Here is a 17,846-nt window from a genome sequence, read left to right as displayed (position 1 = left end):
TGTGTCTTTACTTTGTTCATCAACATTAATAAAATTCACTGTGACTACGGCAGCACGTGCGTCGGGTTGATTGATTTAAAGTACATGATATATAAGGATCAATGATTTTTTTTTTATCCAACTCAATTCATTAAATGCGTGAATCCGCAGATTATAAAAGAATTGGATTGAATTGAGTAAGGATTCAGTATAAATCCGTGGGTCAAATAAATGATAATAATAAAATTATTTTTAAATAAAATACAACTCTTTAAAAGAATTAATAAAAAAATTAAATATACTTAAAATCTTAAGTATACAATAATTTTCAGAAACTACAAATATATTTCAATGACAATATTAAAATTAAATTTCTTAACATGTTCATTATTATTATCATCATAATCATAATCATAATCAACAAGAAAAATTAAATTTCCTAATAAAAAAGACGATTAGTAAATTAAAAATACTCATAACATAATTATATAATATGTTTAATTTAAACTACAATATACTCCAAGAACAAATGTGATCTCTACTAAATATGTAAATAATTTAGTATTTATATTCAAAATTGCAAATCAAATCAAATCAACTAAATAATTCATAATTTATTCATGGGTTGGACGGGTCTGCGGGTTCATCTAATGAATATGTGATCCATCCTAACTCAACCCATGAATTGTAAAGATGACTCGTCCAACCCAATCCATTATATTTTCAATTCCACCGGGTTGAGTTAGGTCGCTCGGATTGGATCGGTACAAGAGGTCATGTGCAGCCTTAACCGGGACTGACAAGAAGTTTCAAGTTATTAATTATAGGTATTTTTTTTCACGTCATTATTGACTATTTTGGCGAATACATGATACTATTATTTCAGAAAAATCAGAAAAGAGCTTAAACCATCACCAAAAATTAAAAATAAAAATATTAATATTCAAAATATAAATTACTCTTGCTGTTTACTTACAATTACAAACTTGAGTTTTTGATTGGCTTACATCAATTTGATTTTGTAATTTTGGTGATTATTCTTGTGGTTTTTAAACTTTATGGGAACCTGTCATAACCCTACACTTTCACATTTCAGTAACAACCACGTCTCTTACCAAAATGAAACATGAAAGTGCATAGTCATAATTGAATATCCACAAAGTTATTTTATTTTGACGAGAGATATAGTTATTATTAAAATGTGAAAGTGTAAAATTATAATTAAATTTTCGTAAAATGCAAGGTCACCTGGAGAATCAGCCAAATTTTAGGGTTATTAACTTCTTGCTAAAAGTGCTACAATTATCAAATAACATTCTACTAGGATGGCCAAAATTCGATGTTCGAAACTAGAACCGCCACTTTGGAACTGGTTGCAACTAGAATCGAAACCGTGCACAAATGGAATTGAGAGTTGGAGTTGGATCCCCGACGATCTACTTTTCAAGTACTTCACTTTTCTTCGTTATTTCCTTTTTTGACTTATTTATACTATATATATATATATATATATGTATTCATATATATTTCCTTTTTAGTACGTCGCGTTACTTTAGAAAATTCTTTTTTTTAATCATATTCAGTTTTTAACTTCCAATTAATTCATATTCCGTTTCAATGATCCACCTTTTACGTAATTCTGTGGCTGTAGTTTACTAGTTTATAATTATCCTATGATTTGACCGATTTTGACTGTAATATATTCTTTTTCTTGATTACACCTGCTTATTTGGAATACACTAATTCTACAAAATGTTATAGAAATAAAAATGTAAATAAAAATTAAAAGTTTAAACTTTACAAAATTCAATTATATTTTTAAATATAATTCAATCACAAAATTCACTTTTAACCACTATTTAAACAACTACCGTCTAATAACTAATGACTATTAAAATAACTAACAACTATTAAAATAGCTAACAATTAAAATAACTAACAACTATTAAAATAGCTAACAACTACTAGATAGCTAGTATTGCTCAACAAGCTCAAAAACTGTGTATTATTAAAAGTAGACAGTGGAAATAAAAATTTGAGGGCACAATGTAAAGTAAAAATAAAATAGATCGAATACAATAAATTTAATAATTTTAAGAAAATTGGAAAATCTTTATATTATTAAAAATATACATAATTTTAAATATCATATTTTATTTAACAATCATTTATTTTTCTTAATAAACTAAAGCGTTTATATACCTAATAATTTCCTAAAATATTACCTTAAACTCAACAACTCAAATAGCTTCTAAACAATTATTTATAGATTGTTTAAAGAAACTATTAATTTAATATACTTTTACATATTATACTATCAATTCTATCATTTTTTAAACGAATATAATTTTTTCACTTTTTTTACTATATTTTCAACTTTTTAAGAAAAAAAATTTGGCGCACCGGCGATTGTTGTTGTTTTCTGAAGATAGGTCACGTGATTAACATAATCACGTGTTGCTCAAGCGGTAAGGTTTTTAGGTGCAAGACCCATCAACAGTTGAATTGTCAATAAAGATTAAATTATTAACCTTTTTTTGGGAGTTTTTCTGTGGCGTAAATGACAGAACAGAGAGTGACATAAATTTTTTAAATTTATTTACTATTGTACTTATAATAAATTGAGCTTACTTTTTATTATATCTCATTTACATAGTTTGTATTTAATTAATTTTAAATATAAAATATTTTTATGTAATATAAATATGAAAATTGCAAACTTTATGAAAGATGAAGTATAATAAAATAATAATAATGTTGAGAAGCGGAAAACCTGATAACTGTTTTAACTGGTAATTTGGAATTGTTCCCATGTCAGTTTTTTCCAATTTCTTTGTTTAAAAAACTTTATAAATTAATTTCTTGCCGTAGAAAATTATTATTATTATTATTATTATTACTATTATTATGAGTGACTGAAAATTATTGAAATAAATAAATTAACCCATTTTTGTGCAATCACGAATGCAACAACCTAAGAATGAAGAAAAGAAATAAAAAATTTTTATTTATTTTTTTAATGCTTATTAAACATTTTAGATTAATAGGAAATTATTATATAGCTTCCCTCTTATAAAGTAATACAATTTATTTTAAATATTTTTGTAAATTACATATTTAATCAAAGACAAGGACTTAACCATGGTCCTTTACACTGAAACCCTAAACAACTTGTATCTTTTCTTTTTGGTCAGTAACATTTGTATATATACATGCACGACATACACAACATGATGCAGTAGTTGAGGTCAAGGCGTCTCCTTTCATGCTTTCTTCTTCTTCCTTTCCGGCTTTCACCTTTCTACACGTTTTCCTATTTTCATACTAAAAACATATATAGGTAAGATTGTAACTTTTTAACGTACTGTGGTTCAATAAAAATCTATCACAAATTTTTAGTGGCTATCTATTTATCGAATATTTCCTTGGTTCAGTTTAATTTGTCGACTTTTGACTTTCACAGCAATTAAGAAAATAACTAAATCATTTCAAATTTTTAAAAAATAATGATTTCAAATTTCTAATTTTTGACATCCTTTGATTCAAAATGGTCTATTTTCTATATTTCTCGGAAAGATATGTCCACTTACAAGGAAATTATTTTCTAAAAAGTATAATTTGAATATGTTTAATATGCAAGTCAACTTCATGGGAAGCAAATTACTTTCAAATTACAAAAGACAATATTGTTCGTAATACAAATTTACATGTGTTTATATAATAGGACAAAATGGTAAATTAACTAGGGAAATGCAACTTCCCTAGTCATCTCTAAAGAAGTTGCTTCCCTTATGCAAGGAAAGTAGGATAGAGTAATTCGAGGAAATAGAATTGAAAATGCAAATTAACATAAGTATTTTATGCACTTTTCCGGAAGTCACAATTCATTAGTTTCCTTATCCCCGATCAAACATCACCTTAGTTTGGAGTAGCAACTAATTTTGTACTATTTCATTTATTTCGATTTAACCGAGATGTGTTTTTCTTATAATAAATATATTTTTTTTCTTAATTTTTTATTATTGTTTTGTCTTCATATTATTTGGAGTTTTTTTATCTCTTCTTTTGTATAGGGGTTTGATACTAAATAAATGTATGATATTTGATTTTATTTAATTGAAGAATTTGGATATTAAATTGAAATATATGGATCTTCTATTAATGGAATATGGTAGTGCGTCTTGTTCTTCCATTGACGCACAGTGAATAAAACTCATCTGCGTACATCATCTATAGTAAGTACTTTGAAAACCAATTTTAGGTATAAAAGCTGTAGAGAAGATAACTATTATCTAAATAAATAAAGGGATAGTTGTCATTTGGAAGATTCCTAGCTTTTATCATGATCATCTTCAAGTAAAGATATTAATATTATACATTTCTGTTAGTTTATTATTGAAAAGAATTTAAACATTTTTTTCTTTTATTTAAAAGATGAACGAAATGGCAGCTCTATATGAGAGTAATTATCTATATATAATACTTTGATATTATTAATGAATTATTAATTATATTTCTGAAAAAAAAAAAATACCTTTTGTAAGTGGAGAGGAATTTATTTTTAAATCAGAAGGAGGGTCTAAAGCCCATTAACCAACACAGCAATGTTGCCAAGCCACACCCGTTCTATCAGCATGAAGCAAGTCACGAACACCAGTAGGAGGAGAATTAAGCAACACTACCTCATGCGGACCATGAATAGCATCCTTTGCTAACAAATCGGCAACCGAGTTAGCTTCCCTATAAAATTATAATCATCTTCACCTCCCAATCACGAAGTAGAAGAGAACTGCGAGCTGCAAACAAATTATGATTGCGGTAGCCACCTGCCTATCGAGAATGAAGCATATCGACAACCACCTGTGAGTTGCATTGTAAATGAATATGCCGCCATCCTCTATCCCATGCTATCAGCAGAGAATGGTAAACACCCCATTGTTCAGCATCCACAGCAAAGCATACTAATCAAGAGCTCGAGAAAACCCCAACTGCCATAGACCATTCCATGAACGAAAGGAACCTGCACAAGCAACTATGCCAGGCTGACCGCAAGCACTCCCATCAATATTAATTGTAATCCATCCAACAGGAGCTGGCACCCAAGAGACAAGACATGTCTGAATCGGCTGAGTGCTACCACTAATTCTTCTGTGATTGTCCCAAGCTTTCCGCACCTCCTGAACTTTAAGAAAAATAAAATCACAAGTGACCTATAAGTGACCTCAGCATCAGGAGAAGAAGGATAAAAAATCCTCTTATTTCGCTCCTTCCAGATCCACCAAATACACAATGCAAAGGTAACACTCCAAAGGGCCCCCTATAGAACAAATCTCCGTAGAACTGAGATTATTAAGAATCCATTGAGGCACTATGTTAGACGCAAAATCATCACACAAATCATCAACAGGAAACCAGTTCCAAACTCTGCGAGCCCTACTACAATCACGAAGAGTATACAGCACTGTTTCACTAGCGCCATTGCAACTAGAACAAGAGTCAACAGAAGTAAACCCCCTTCCACACCAGTGGAGAGGAATTTATTACTTCATGGAATAGGCCAATGAGATATTTGGCTTTATGCGGCGGATTTCATGTTTGTCACTTGGTGGTTATTTCTAATATTTCAGTTGAAATCTAATTCACACTTGACATTCCCAAAATAAACTACTTGGAAATACTTTTCTAAGTGGACTACGTCTAAAGATCAATAGCATCAAATATGCTATATCTATTCCTTAATACTTATCACATTTGAAATTTCACATCTCTTAAAAAAATCATTAAATTTGTCTAAATTATATACAATAAATTATTCAGTAAATTGATTACATTATCCTTAATATAATATATCCTTAATCATTAAATTGTTTCATTAAATTTAATGTTTTCTTAGAAAATTAGTAATTAAGGGTAATATAGCTAATTTACTCAATAATTTAATATAATTTAGACAAATTTAATGATTTTCTTAAAGGATGTGAAATTCCAAATGTGACAAGTATTATGAAACAGAACTAATATATTTTTATTAATTTGGTCTTTATTCGGAGACATAGTCTAAATAAAATTTTTTTTCATTAATTTGAATTACAATTAAAATTAAAATTAAAAGTAGCTATTTAAATCTAACGACTGTCGAGGTTGAACATTCTTATCCTATCCTTTAAGTGAGGAGAATTATTGAATAAAAAAAAAAACCACTTCCTCCGTCCCATTTTGTTTGCATGATTTGACAAAACACGGATATTAAGAATTTAGTTTTATAAAAATTATTTTACCATTTTGATCCTTAACTTATTAAGATATTAATAAAATTATTTATTTAATGAACAATTATAAAAATTATTATGAGAAAAAGTAATTGTTTAAATATATAAATTTATAAATCTTGTAAATATTTTGGGACATCAAAAAAAAAATAACAAACAAATAAAATTAGACAGAAGGAGTATTTAATATGATTTTTTTTTTTATTTCATATTGAAAATCAACTAAACTACATCTTCCTCGATTGGTTTCTTAGAAAGTAATTATATGCACACAGAAAAAGGATTCTTTAAATCAATAAAGGCACATTGTCATTTGTCACTTAGGCAGAAAAGCTTTATAATAACTTTAAATGAAAAGCTCTATAATTACTTGTGGGTGCACTCTCTTTCCAAATTTTTATTTCAATATTTACTTATTTATCTCACTTCGATTTGTTAGCTTTTCTTTCTGTTACTATTTTCAATGTAAAAACAAATATTGATTCGATAAAACGCAATGCAATTTAATTCTCAAAAACATAATAAAGTAACTTTTTACTGTACTTTTTAGCCAATCTGCAATCAGAATGAAAAGTAAATGGAAAAGTTATACTATTCAAAAAGAAAAGATAGAAAGAAAAGTAGAAATTAAAAGATGATATATACGCACAAAGTAGAAAGGTTATATATAGAATCAATTCAATAAAAATGGTGGTTCAACCATTTTGAACATGTGTCCTAAAATTGAAAGGCAAATTTATACATTTGATTACCAATAATATGAAAACTCCAGATCACTTCAGGAAATTCATAGACATATACTTTGAGTAGTTGCATGTATGAATGATCTAAAAATTATGCATAACATATGTGTTTCAACACATTATTGCAAAAGTTTTCTACTAGGTATGGAAATATTCCGGCTAATAATTTAACATTTCAACTATGGTAGCCAACAATAAATTTTCTTTTACCATCTCTTATGATCGCTATCAACTATCAGTTCTAGCATACTGTCAACAACTCAACCAAGCACTCAAAATAGCAAGTTATAGGATTCTACTTTAAAGGTTATAGAGTCTGCTGAAAATCCCTGTTGTTGAAGTACAAATAGATCTCTTTACCAGAAGCTGTTGCCATAGGCATTGCAGTAAACCCAACATAGTCCCTCTCTGACTTAGTTCTGCATATTTCAGCAACATACTTGAAGAGCTGGTGTTTTTGATTATAGGGTTGATCCACATACTCCTTAATTGGCATCCACTGAGAAAAAGAAAATAAGAAACAAAAAAAATTACCATCATCTTTCTAACAAAAACCATCAATATTGCACATAAAGTAAAGATTCCTAACTTTCTTGGTTTCTTTTTTAGGATTTAATCTTAAATTGAAAGGAATATTATTTCAAAGTTAAAGCAAGCAAGTTGGATTTGATTTCTGAAGGCAATGTATAAACAATTTCTTTCATGGCTAAAGGAACAAATGAAATATTACATGATTATTTATTAAAAAATGGTACCTGGGCTGCAGCAATTTCTGAATCTTGCTTCTGGATTGCAAAGGATTGTGGTCGTAACAGGCAAACGAAAAATAAATCTGATTTGCTACAGAATGATTGGTGACTTTGCCTGTCATTAATAGCAATAAAAATGAGATTAAAAATATATCAAAAACTGTGAATTCTTTGAATACACTTTTTTATATTCAAGTTTAAAATTCATTGGTGGACCGGGACTCATGTTTATGGAGGCAAAAAAAAAAATTACTTTTCAAAAATTAGCGATGGTAAAAAAAAAAATGACACTAATTTATAATAGATTTTAATTTTTTTTTTTTTTAACTGGGAAAGGTGGCTGCCACCCTCTGGTTCCGCCATTGGCAATGAAGACTTTTAAAATTCCATTTATTGGAAGAAAATTCATGAGAAAGAAGTTCATATAGCATAAATAGCATACCTGAAGGCTAAAATTTCCAGAAATTCTGCCTCAATCTGATAAAAAGGCAAAAGATTAAAGATCTTAGATTTACAATGGCCACTACTTATAGTTTAATGCAAAATACTAAAATATGATTATAGATTAACTCCAGGGAATAACGCTTGCACTTATGTCTACAAGAAAATTTGTTTCTTACGCCAGTTTCTTCTTTAACCTCCCGAATTGCAGCTTTACATATATCCTCTCCCTGCAGATGGAAAATTTCTGTTTATTAAGGAAAATATCATTTTGAAAAAGAAAGCCTCAAACTGCAGTAATATTCTTACCTCATTGACAACCCCAGTAGGTAGCTTCCATAACCCTGTACCTTTGAATCCACCACTCTTCTCCTGAACTACAAGCACCTACAAAATGAAACAATTTTACGTCAAAGTTATTAGAAGCCATAGCCACAATGTCAAACACATAAATGACAAGAACCATTAAATACCTCTCTGTTATCTTTCACTACATATGCTCCAATACCCACTCGATGTGTAGCATTTACTGGAAGAGTATCAGGAGTGTTAGGTAGCCATCGCACCAACATTAAGTAATCTGGTTCAGCATGATGATACCTAAATCCTTCCTGCAAACATGATTATAAGGCGTGAAGATTGCTATTTCAATAATAGTTGTTATTAATTTATTTCTCAGAAAGGGATATATAAACTCGGATCATAAAATCAATTCGTAAAATTGTAAGATTTTATGATTAATATTTTTTTTTTGTAAACCACGGTATTGGGATCCTATCGCCAGAGACCGGCTAATCGTTGTCAACTGAGCCACGCTCCGTTAGTATGTAAAATAATTTTTAAAATTATCTATATAAATTTTAAAAAATTATATGTAATTTCTTTTGAAGTACTAGTAATTAAGTATAAGATTCAAATTAATATATTTTTAAGGTAAATATTTCTTTTGCCAGGATTTTTTCATGAGAACACAACTTTTAAGTATAGGTTCAAACTGTTGCTAGCTCTATTTATTTTAATTTGTACTTTATGGCCTTTTCAGTATTGTAAATCTAAGTTTATTGTGTCTGATATCTAATATTTTTATTAATTTAGTTCAATATTTAAAAACTAGGACAAAGAAACAAAGATAGAAAGAAAAGTACTGGGATTGACTTGCCTGTATTGGGTTCATGATTTAATCTATAGACCGTCAATGAAAGTAAAAGTTTTTATTAAAACAAGGTTATTTTAATCATATATGGAAAGGAAAAGATAAAGTAGGAATAATTCATTAAAAATTTTTATTTTATTCGTTTGAGCCATGGATGGGCCAAGAACCCGATCAGACAAGTATAATCCAAAAATATTTGAGGCTAATTTTTATATTTACAATTCATCCCACATAGGAGTATATTTATGTTTTTGGCTTTACAACATGTGATATTATATACAAACCTGAATTAGTGGAGAGATGAGATTAGAAAGTTGGATCGGCAATTTGATCCAAAAACCTTTCTTTCCCTAATAACAAAAATAAAATAATGATTAAAAAATTGCTACACAATCAAGTGAGTATATTACAAATTATTAACAAATTGGATGATGACAAGGAAGTAGTACCTGCTGCTTCCATTGTGAAAGAGAAGCTCTAAGCAAAGGAATAAAAATATCAGAGTCCATATAATCCTTCATTTCTACAACAACTCCGTCATATAAATCATCAACTGCATCAAGCAGTCCAACTTGATCCTCCATAGGCATCGAACTTGTAATGGATGACATGTTCCTATACAAGAATGAAAGTTTTAATTCCGTGACCTGGAGGAATTTCCAAGCATACCATTTAGTTTGTCTTAACCTTATTTAGTTTATATACTGCGATGAGCATTGATGAGGGTAGAAGTGGAACCCTTGGACCAACTCTTTCTTTTTTGTAGAATCTCCATAAATATGTCATGCGCTTGTTAAGTAATATAATTACGTGAAAATATTAATATTAGAACATACCTCTAGGCTTGGCTTTATAGGCTTCTGAAACTCCCTGCTGAAATGAAAGTAATGCATATACGAAATGGTAACGTTTGGACGCATTTATATAGACAAACAATTATCATAAGAATTTTGCAATATGTAGTTACTGATTAGATAGAGAGAACGCGAAGATCTTTCCACGCATTTGCAAGAGAGAAGAATGGGGAGAATTCCTACGCAATCCGCATTATCTATATGACGCTATTCATTTACTCGTCCTTTTTTTTTTTTTTTTACTTCCTTTAACCCATTTTGTTTGCATGGTTTGACAAATTACACATATTAAGAATTTAGTTACCAAAAGTTATTTTATTCTTTTTTACACTTTACTCATCGAAGATATTAATAAAAGTCCCTCATTTAATGAAGGATCATAAAGTTATCATGAGAAAAATAATTATTTACATGTCTAAATTTAAAAACACTGCAAACATTTTGAGACATCCAAAAAAGGAATAACAAGCAAATAAAATAGAACGGAGTGAGTATTTTTTTTTTTCTGTGCTTGAACTTGCATTTATCCTATTTGTTATGTTGAACTGGTTATGCGAATTAATTGTCAAGCCATGTAAGTAGACACATAAGAAAAAGTAGATCCGATTTCGTTCTATTGTACAGTCCAGCTGTCCATTTCATCAAGAGACACCAAATTGAAAAAAAAATCACAAATTCAGATATTTAATTCTCTATTTTCCGTTTAGACATCAATTTAGAAAAAAAGAAAACGCAAGTTGAAATACCAAAAATAACATATTATCCCATTTCTAAAATGATATTGTTAATCTTAAAGCTTATATATATATATATATATATAGCACAGTTTGCTCGAGATAGTTCACCTAACTGGAAGATGAGTTAAATTTTTTTAACAAATTCCAGCCTTATCGCGAAAGCATTGACAAAATTAGCAATTTGATGTGAACTGAGCTGCATTTGGTGGCTTATTTTCAAAATTGCACAAAATTTTACTCTCTTATCAATTTTTCTTCAGTTGCAATAAATTTTTGAGTTTACCAGAAAATGAATCTTTATCAAGTTTCTTGGATTTCGTTTCTTATCTTTCTCAAGAATGAATGTCAAGGAAAAAACAGAGACAAAAGCGTTTACCAGTTCAGTTGAACACGTTTATTAAAATCTTGCATAAGTGAGGAAACTGGGTAGGTATATGTTAGAATTTTCATTATAAAAATAAATTCAAGTCTGACTATGTACAAGGAAGCTCATAAGCAAATTCCTGTGGAGATCAAACTGAGATCTGCACACAGAAAGAGAGGTGATGGTTCAGAATGTGGACCTATCTATAGTAGTTTTTGCTTATAACCAAATAATGACAATACCAAAACTACCAAACAAGACTTGGACTCGCCTAGGCAAGATTGCTATAAACTGAATATTGATGCATCTTTCAACAAATTTTCAGCAGCGGGGGGTGCTATCCTCCGAAATAGCTATGGAAACTTTATTGCTGCTGCTTGTTTTCCAATTAATGCCCGGACAGCTTATGATGCAGAGCTTGAGGCTTTGATTTTGGGGCTTTCTTGGAGTATTGATAAAGGTTTTTATCCCATCCAGGTGGAAATGGATTGCTTGGAACTAGTTGCTCATGTTAATTGGGCACAGTGGATAAGAGCAGGCCCTTCGATTTTGTTGCATGTCGCTGACTTGTTATATCTTCACTCTTCTTCTATTCATCACATATATCGTGAAGGAAATCAAGCTGCACATCTCCTGGCCACTCATCATAGACTTCATCATACTTCTCTTTATTTTACCTCATTTAATTTTTTGCCTCATTTAATTAAAGGCATTGTATTATTGGAGGCTGTAGGGACTAAATATTTGAGATATAAATAAAATATAAATATCTTTTGAAAAAAAAAAATTATATATATATATATATATTGTATACAAGTTGAGAGCTTCCATGACTCTGATTTTGTACTGGCCTCATCGGAAATGGACAGAGGAAAAGGTAAGGGGTTCAGTTTAACTAAACTTATATGTTTGCATTAGTTTTGGGGTCAGAACAGGATTTAGTGCGATTTCAACTACTATAATTTTCCTTTCTTTTCCTAAAAGAAAAACACTTGACAAATGACAAAAGAACTTCTAAGTTTAACATAACATAACTCAAATTTTTTCAAGACACAAATTTGAATTATTTCACATTATTATAATAATAAAGAAATTAAAATAATAAAGAATGATAAAATATATAAAAATAGAAATATTATGAATGAAAAATAGAAATTCATGTATAGAAAGACGAAGATTTAATCGATCTAAAAAAATAACTGTCAGTTTTTAAGATTTTTTTTATTTCACATTAAGTGTCATTTTTTAAAATTCAATAAAGAATTTATTATATCTTTATTTTTTTTACCTTATTGAATCCCATTATGATTGTAGAGTATAGTGTTAAAAAATTAAGAAAAAGATAATGAGATAATTTGAAATGTAAAAGTTGTAGAATCAAGATAAATTAATTATTTTTTTAATTTGTATAAAAAGTTAAAAATTGACGGTTTGGATGGAACGGAAAATAATTAATATCTAAATGTACTTTTAATGAATTTTTACGAGTCGCACATCAAAACATAGCCTAATAGTAAATACATATATGATCTGACAGCAGATTCAAGTTCAAATTCTATTTTCCAGTACTAAAAAAAAAAAATTACTAGCCCATCCATTCCTACTTATAGGAGAAATCTGCTTGTCAACTTTTGTTTAATTGTTTAGTCATTAGTCACCTTGACTTTATAATTTAAGCCCACATAAATTATTAAAAATTTCATGTAATTTTTTTATTATTTTTCTTTTAGATAAATCATGCAACGTGGATATAACCTAATATGATGATGTCATGCGTTGATTAGGTCATCGCGATGGAAATTGCTTATCTAGACCGAGCCCATGACTCCATTTATGAACCAAGCAAATAAAATTAAAAATTCTTTAAAACATGGTTCGACTTTATCTTTTTTTTTAAGTATATGATTAGAAATATCTTTGTTTTAATAAAAATCTTTAATTTTATTAATTTGGTTCATAAGTGGAGCTATGAACTCGATCTAGGTAAAATTTTTTCCATGCAGATAAGCTACTCCTTACCAAGCTCAAGGGTTCAATTTTTTATTTATTGATAAAATTTTGAGTAAATTTGCTTTACCTATTATAATTAACAATTTTATTTTTTATATATAATTAAATGCCACACAAATCTTAATTATGTTTAACCTAAAAATAAAATTAACCAAAAATGTGGAAAAAAAATAATACAATGTCCCCCCTCCCAAAAAAAAAAGACCCAAAAATATTATTATATTATCTTATTGTATTAATTATTCTTTTGAGTTGAACATAAAAAGTCATACTCGAAAATCTATTAAATTCCAAATGCATTTTTCGTTTCCAAATAAATGAGTACTTGCTAAAATCCTTGATTTTTATGTATAACATCATATAGATGGTCAATAATTATTTTTCAGTTTAATGTCTTAAAACTAGGGCTATGCACGATTTTTGGAAAAAGAAAAGATTAATTAGACCAAACTGAGTCTGAAAAAGAACTATCACTACGAAAAAAAAAAAAAAGAACTTTAGCGACCGACCACGAAGGAAACTAAACGTGAAACTTGTGTACGTTTACCGACAAAATCAGCAACTATTAGCGACAGATATAGCGATGGACTTGACATCCGTTTCTCATTTTCGCGCAAAAAATTGACGCCAACCAGAGCTACAGATCAGCGATCCCCGTTGCGATGAAATAGCGATCGATGTGGATTTCGTCGCTATATTTGGTGCTACATATTTTGCAGGAATTAATAGCGACTATTGGTTGACAACTACGATGATCAAAATTTCAACTACGACTATTGGTCTCGCTGCCATCGAGCAGCACCGCAGGTATGTAAGTTAATTTTTGTTTTTTTTTTTTTTTTTTTTCATACTCAGTAGCGCAGCAACTGTCTTCAATTTCCTTTTTGCATTTTTATTCTTTTTTAAAATTGTCTATTTGCATTTTCTTTTATGTCGATTTTGTTTGTAGTTTTAGTTAGTTGTTTGTAGTTTTACGTCGATGGTTTGGTTTATTTGGGTTTTTTTGTCTGTTTTTGGTTTGTTTTCTGTTACGGGTTTATATTATTTTTGTGGTCGTGTTTCTTTTTTATAGTTAGAAATTCTGACTTTGAATTTGATTGTGTATTTTTTGGATAATATTTCATTGTTTGTTATCTTTTAGATATTAGGTTGTAAATTTGAGTTCTTTTTTCAGTTTTAATATAAAAATGTTGATGGGAATTTCTATTTTTGTTAAACTCCAGTTTGTTAATTTGAGTTTGATAATAAAATGGTTTGTTAATGAAGCTGTTAATAAAATGGTTTGTTAATGTATTTCTCAATGAAAATAGTTTTTGGATGTCTAGTTAATTTGTTAATATGTTTGTTAATAAAAATGGTTTCTAGGATACTTAGTTTGTTAATTAGTTTACTTTGTTAATTAGGTTAGTTTGTTAATTAGGTTACCATGTTAATTAGTTTAAGTTTTTTAATTAGGTTATTTTGTTAATTAATTTACTTTGTTAATTAGGTTAGTTTTTTTAATTAGGTTAGTTTGTTATTTACATTACCTTTATAATTGGTTTTTGAATTTTGGTTAATTAATATTCTACTTAATTTGCTAAAAAGATTCATTTAAAATTTGCAGATTTAAGTATCTCAGCACATTTGTGAAATCTCGCAAATCCGGTGCTCATTTTCTTTCTCTTTCTTCTTTATGTAGTAGGTTTTAATTAGGAAAATAATAAAAAATAAATTAGAGAAAGCATAAACTTAATAATTATAATCTAAAGAATAAAACTTAATTAGGAAATTGATAAAAAAAATTTATCATAAGCTATATTTTTATTATAATCTAAGTAGTATATTACTTATAGCTTTTTAATTAGAAAAGTATAAAACTTAGCATAATCATAACAAACATAGGAATTAAAAGCATAAACTTAAAGATTCATATGAATTAAAAGCATAAAACTTAAGGATTCATATGAATTAAAAGCATAAACTTAAAGAAAGTAAGAAGTAAAAGCATAAAACTTAAAAGCATAAATTAAAATTATAAAACTTAAAAATCCATATGAATTAAAAGCATAAAACTTAAACATTCATATGAATTGAAAGCCTAGTTAGCATTTATTATTATTATTATTATGCATTTGATTGCAATTTATTAGATTTTATGGATTTATCGACGACTTGTGTTGATTGGAAGCATAGTAGTAGCCATTGATGTGTGTTACTTTATAGAAATGTTTCATTTTATTTATGTATGGACTGTGATGATTGACGGTCTAGTAGTGGACATTGATGTGGCTGTTGCTTTATAGAAATGTTTCATTTTATTTGTGTATGGACTGTGATGATTGGAGACCTAGAGGTGGCCATTGATGTGGATGTTGCTTTGTAGAAATGTTTCATTTTATTTGTGTATGGAATGTGATGATTGGAGGCCTAGTAGTGGCCATTGATGTGGATATTGATTTATACAAGTGTATTTTTTTTTATGTGTTTGGAAATTTTGATTTATTAGTTTTTAAGGGAAATGCTGCCGGATTTTTTCCTTAAAAATATCATAATGATCCATAATCAAACTAATTAACATAATTACAAATACCTTAGTTGCACATTTGATGTCTTTCTCAATCCGGATGGAAGAGAAGACATTAAATTGTCCAAGTTGGACAGTTTAGAAATGGCTTTACTTGGACATGTTTAAGAAAGCTTGGGAGTCGGTGGAGCGTTACTCGAGCTTCCTATACAAGATGTGGAGTACAGGAAAGAAGCAGAGATGTGTTTTAGACAAGGTTTGGGCTAGTTGGCAACAGGCTTGGTCCGATCCGGAGCATGTGTGGAAATGAGAGATTATGTCTTGTAATAGGCTCAGTGAGATGGGTGGTGAGGGAGCTGGTCTGTCTCGACACACCGACAGCTCCATTTCAACGGCTGAGATTACTGAGAAATTGGTAAGGAAAATCTACTTAGAGAATTTTATGTAGCTTCATTTTTTAAGTTTGATTATTAAATGTATTTGAAAATGTTTCACATTTTATGAAATGTATTGCAGGCTAAGAAGTTGAACCGTCAGCCTACCCCCATGGAGGTCTTCACATTTACACATACGAAGAACCATGATGGTTTCACATTCATTGATAGGCGTGCCAAGCTTTTTAGAGTAAGCACAATTGAGTATTTTTTTTCTGTTTTCCCATCTAATTTTGAATATTTTTGCATTATTCTAATCCTGTTGTATTCTATTTGTACGGATAACTATACTACTAGAAAAGAGCGAGCTATTGCATCTCAGGCTCAGACTGGTAAGCACCCTACGATCGATCAATTGCAGCTTTATCTCAAGGCTGCAAGAGGTGTGAAGAAGAGAAAATGGTACAGGATTGGTTCACAGTTGGATATTTTATATCCACACGCATGGGGCTTTAGCGAGTAGAGCCACACCAGCTGAGCTGGAGGCACGTACCTAGGAGATTCAGGATTTACGGGCTCAGCTTCAGGCGCAATAGTAGCAAATATCACAGTTTATATTGCAGCAGCAGCTAATGGATATGTATGCTCGAGACCAACCTACTGTGATGCTAGCTTCCTCTGCACCAACAGATCACTCTGATCCCTTGGCTTCTTCGGCTCTACCTGCTTCTCAGAGTCCCATTTACAGATCTTGCATATTAGAACCCCCCTTAGACTTCTTTTTTATTATCATGTTTACTTTGTATATATTACAGTATAATTTGTACATTTTTATTCGCACATTAATAATAATTTTTTTTGATAATTTAGTTTTTTTTTTTCATTGTTGCGATTATTTATGTGAATTACTTGAATCAACATATATTGCCATTTTTTATAGGTGAAAATTTTTTGTGGTCAAAAAATCTTATTTTTTATTCCAGAAAAAAATAGGAACTGCTGAGCAACAAAATAGCGACGTATAACAATATTTTGAAAATTAATTGAGACAAATATAGTGACCGATTGGCGACAGCCTTAGTGACAGATTTGAAACTGCTTAGCGACAGAACGTGAAAGATTTAAAACAATATACAGCGATAGATTAGCTACCGATTTAGCGACCAAAGTAATTAGCTATCGAATAGCGACTACTTTATCTTTATTGGGAGTAAGTGATTCAGCAATCGCTTTGGCAATTTTAGCGACCGATTTTGCAATCGCTAATTAGCGACAGACTTCATATTCGATCGCTAAGAAATTAGCAACAAGAAATTGTGCGATCGATTACGGTGATCACTATATCTATTTTAGTGACAGAAAAAAAAAATTTAATGACTGATTTATCCATCGTTAAATAACATTTTTTTTAGTGTATCCTATAAGAATTAAAATCGAAATGATACAGAAAAGATCTGTGTTGGTTTTCAACCAAACATCTATGTGTTGGTTTGATTACATTTCTGATGTAAGAAAAAGACCTTTCTATGATTGACTCAAGTCAACGTTTTTTTTTTTTTTTTTTGTTATATTATTTTTCTACTGACCCTTTAAGGTCAAGGTCAGTCCACAAAGGGGTTGTTGCACTGTCCTACCAATATCGTCCATCCAAAAGCAAACAATAAGTG

At 29.5% G+C, this 17,846-nt stretch overlaps 1 protein-coding gene across 1 annotated transcript; it reads right to left on the bottom strand.

Annotated features, from left to right (window-relative positions):
- Nucleotides 1-6,890: 6,890 nt before the first annotated feature.
- On the bottom strand, nt 6,891-10,294 carry LOC149497398 (nudix hydrolase 7-like). The gene is made up of 9 exons (XM_089719712.1): nt 10,171-10,294; nt 9,784-9,949; nt 9,619-9,684; nt 8,655-8,792; nt 8,491-8,568; nt 8,361-8,411; nt 8,183-8,217; nt 7,747-7,855; nt 6,891-7,490 (listed from the first exon to the last, which is right to left on the bottom strand). Exons 2-9 carry the CDS (start codon nt 9,943-9,945, stop codon nt 7,299-7,301), a joined length of 831 nt encoding a protein of 276 aa, XP_089575838.1. The 5' UTR covers nt 9,946-9,949; nt 10,171-10,294; the 3' UTR covers nt 6,891-7,298.
- Between the last annotated feature and the right edge of the window lie 7,552 nt (nt 10,295-17,846).

This window comes from Jatropha curcas, chromosome 3 (assembly GCF_041381405.1).
Source record: "Jatropha curcas cultivar XTBG-Jc1 chromosome 3, XTBG_Jcur_1.0, whole genome shotgun sequence".
NCBI classification, from domain to species: Eukaryota; Viridiplantae; Streptophyta; class Magnoliopsida; order Malpighiales; family Euphorbiaceae; genus Jatropha; species Jatropha curcas.
The sequence above is the reverse complement of the archived record's forward strand: the minus strand, read 5'-3'. Positions and strand labels throughout refer to the sequence as shown.

Bases quoted from the DNA above. Each gene is read 5' to 3' on its own strand.
- LOC149497398 (XM_089719712.1), bottom strand. From the start codon at position 9,945: ATGTCATCCATTACAAGTTCGATGCCTATGGAGGATCAAGTTGGACTG. The intron at 8,793-9,618 runs GTTTGTATATAA...TCATGTTTGCAG, and splicing joins TCATCTCTCCACTAATTCAG to GAAGGATTTAGGTATCATCA. The intron at 8,412-8,490 runs GTAAGAATATTA...TTCCATCTGCAG, and splicing joins CTACTGGGGTTGTCAATGAG to GGAGAGGATATATGTAAAGC.